This window comes from Oncorhynchus tshawytscha, linkage group LG08 (genome assembly GCF_018296145.1).
Source record: "Oncorhynchus tshawytscha isolate Ot180627B linkage group LG08, Otsh_v2.0, whole genome shotgun sequence".
Lineage (NCBI taxonomy): Eukaryota > Metazoa > Chordata > Actinopteri > Salmoniformes > Salmonidae > Oncorhynchus > Oncorhynchus tshawytscha.
In genome coordinates, this window is record NC_056436.1 from 42,543,440 (window position 1) to 42,546,330 (window position 2,891).

General features: G+C 42.6%; 1 protein-coding gene across 1 annotated transcript; it reads left to right on the forward strand.

The window, feature by feature from the left end:
• Positions 1 to 467: 467 nt before the first annotated feature.
• On the forward strand, positions 468 to 2,270 carry id3 (inhibitor of DNA binding 3). The gene is made up of 3 exons (XM_024429729.2): positions 468 to 885; positions 1,229 to 1,309; positions 1,756 to 2,270. Exons 1-2 carry the CDS (start codon positions 583 to 585, stop codon positions 1,280 to 1,282), a joined length of 357 nt encoding a protein of 118 aa, XP_024285497.1. The 5' UTR covers positions 468 to 582; the 3' UTR covers positions 1,283 to 1,309; positions 1,756 to 2,270.
• Positions 2,271 to 2,891: the final 621 nt, after the last annotated feature.

Here is a 2,891-nt window from a genome sequence, read left to right on the forward strand (position 1 = left end):
AAAAAAGATTCCAGACACCGAGATGTCTGCAAAGTCATGACGGGAACAAACTTCCGTTAAAGCTGTAAAGGTAACGTGTGGCTCCAATTTGATAAAGAAAGAAGATCCAGAGTGGGCCCTAAGCCTATATTTGTCTTGGCACAAACTATGTCAGTGAACAAAATAGTAGCCTAGACATATTTAGGCCTGTTAATCAAGTAGAAAAGCCTAACATGTGTTGTCATCCGTATTCAGTGCTCACCAAAATATGCTTTGTTGATTGTGGTCTACCTGAAATCAAGTGTCTAATTGTTGGTCAATCTCTCATAGCACCCCCCCCGTAAGTGACGTTTGAACATCCAATCAGAAACCCTATGCTCCCCAGAACCACCAGGAAGTCTCTACACTGGCTAATCAGAGTTCGAGGGTTTATTTATTTGTGAGAAGGGGGCGGCGACTGGTTGACAATGGTGTATAAAGCCGTCCTCACACTAACAGAACTACTGTAGCTGGTTGTTGCCTGAGTGAGAATATTGTACCCTTCTTATCCGAATCGGAACGTCATTTCGAATTGAAATAATTAATTGCAGCCTACTCACAAACATGAAAGCCATCAGTCCAATGAGGTCTGTCAGAAGCTGCTACGAAGCTGTTTGCTGCATTTCGGATCAGAGTCTCTCCATCACCCGGAATAAGCCATCTATGGAGGAACCCCTGGGCGCGCTGTGCGATATGAATGACTGCTACTCGAAACTCAAGGAGCTGGTGCCGAGTATCCCACAGAACAAGTCAGTCAGCCAAGTGGAAATTCTGCAGCACGTTATCGACTACATCTTCGACCTGCAAATCGCGCTAGAAGACGAGTCTTCCGCGGCAACCACGCCTGACTTGGTGCTGTCACTAAAGGTGAAGATGGTTACCCCGCTCCCGTCCCCGTTATGCTGAATTTGATTGCATGTCTCTTTAATTCCTATTGTATCAAATGGAGGAATAGACGTGCATGTAAAGGAAGTCATGTTTTTCGCTATGTTTTACCTGTGAACAATGTGATGTTGTCGGAAAGAGATGCTGTAACGCTGTAACGTGATGAACGGTCCAAATGTATTTATCATGTATCGGTGCGTGATGCCATTATATGTAACCACAGCGTATCCACTCCATGCGTCACTGTTTATATCTTGTTGTCAAGTCTGGCTAAGAATTTCGATTTCAGTGGCTATAATATTTCTAATTTTCCTTTTCCATGAAGACTGCAGACCTTGCACGCAATTTCTCCCAAGAAGATGGACGATTGTGCCATTAAACAGGAGGAGTGTGACTTCCAGAAATGGTAGGTATCTATACATCTATTTACATCTATTCATGTGTTATTACTGTTGCATTACATGTTTGCTGTGAATAGGCTGGCACATGGCATTGGACTGTGTGAACAAACTCCATACTTCTTCAAATTATTAACAGCAACCAATAGCAATATCAGACACTGGTTTTGTAGATGAAGGGGGCATTGCTATGCAGGGAAAGAGTCTAGTCCCCTTTACCCTCTTTTTCTTACCCCCCACCCTCCCTCTCACCATGGTTGCCAATTAGCCAAGCCAGTGAATGTGTAGGGGATTCATTGCTATCAGCCTGGGGTTAGTGAAAGTTCCACACTAGGCGCCAGTCTGTCTGCTCCCTTTCTCCAGTGGAGGGAGGGCGAGAGGGAGGGGAGCGTGAGAGAGGCAGAGAGAGAGAGGACTGACTTAACTTTTTCCTTCCCTTTCTCTCTGTGTGCAGGTGCAGAGAAACACATGTCTCCACTTCACTCTGGGTTGAGGATAAGAGGGGCAGAATGAAGGGGTAGTATTTGGAGTGTGGGGAGGGGAGGATTGACAGCTTCTCTATACTCCTCCAGTCTCTTCTCACTGGACGTGGCGTAAACAAACACCAAAGCAGAAAAAGATTTGAATGGATATACTCGCTACTTGTTCCTCTCAGTTGTTTTTTGTATATGTGTGTGTACCCCCCTCCCCTTGTTATCTTATAATTTGAAGGTTTTTCCAACTAGGTCAAATTGTGTACATATCTAATTTGTGAAAGCAATGAGGGAGATAGTTCAGAAGAATGTGGTCGGGGGAGGGGGGTCCTGTTGTTAGTTGTTAGAATCACAACTCTATACTAGAGTTGATTGTAAATGTTTGTAGGGATTGTGTATTTCTACGGACAATGTCAAATAATTGCTGAGTTTTATCAACTTTTTATAAAAGTGTGTTTTGTATGTACGTTCTTATGTAATAAAATTACTAAATGTTCTGAGCGTTCTGTGAAGTACTGTAGCTTTTTTTTTTCTTGGACAGTAATAACTTTAGGGTTGCGTCCCAAATGGCACCTTGTTCCCTTGGCAGTGCACACTTTTAGTCAAGGCCCATATCAGTGCCCTATATAGGGAATAGGGTGCCATTTGGGACATATTCTGTATATATATATATATGGTGTATGGTGGTTGATTAGCTTGAAAAACTCTTATGATTTCATAAAATACTTTGAGATGACAGGATGTATTCAACAGGCGATTGAGGTCTTGTGGTTGGAAATCACATGACGAGTGTTTCCTGTATCTATCTCAGTTTTCCATGAGCATAGGCCCTAACTTAAGCAGCATGCTCTCTAGGTGCTAATCATGATGGTATTCAGAGGAGTTGACACCTAGTTACAAATAACATTACTCTTATTATATCCAATCAACACAACATAATAGATCAGAACTGGTTCGATCGCCTATACTTGTGTTTGTAGCCTAATGATTTTCACCTACCCTAACAGAAGTCAACAGCTTTCCCACTGGGCACAGACGTTTCATTTTGATTTACATTTCGTTGAGTTGTCAACTAACGTGAATTCAAAGTCAAATCAACAAAACAAATCCCCATGTC

Bases quoted from the DNA above. Each gene is read 5' to 3' on its own strand.
- id3 (XM_024429729.2), top strand. From the start codon at position 583: ATGAAAGCCATCAGTCCAATGAGGTCTGTCAGAAGCTGCTACGAAGCT. The intron at 886-1,228 runs GTGAAGATGGTT...TTTTCCATGAAG, and splicing joins ACTTGGTGCTGTCACTAAAG to ACTGCAGACCTTGCACGCAA.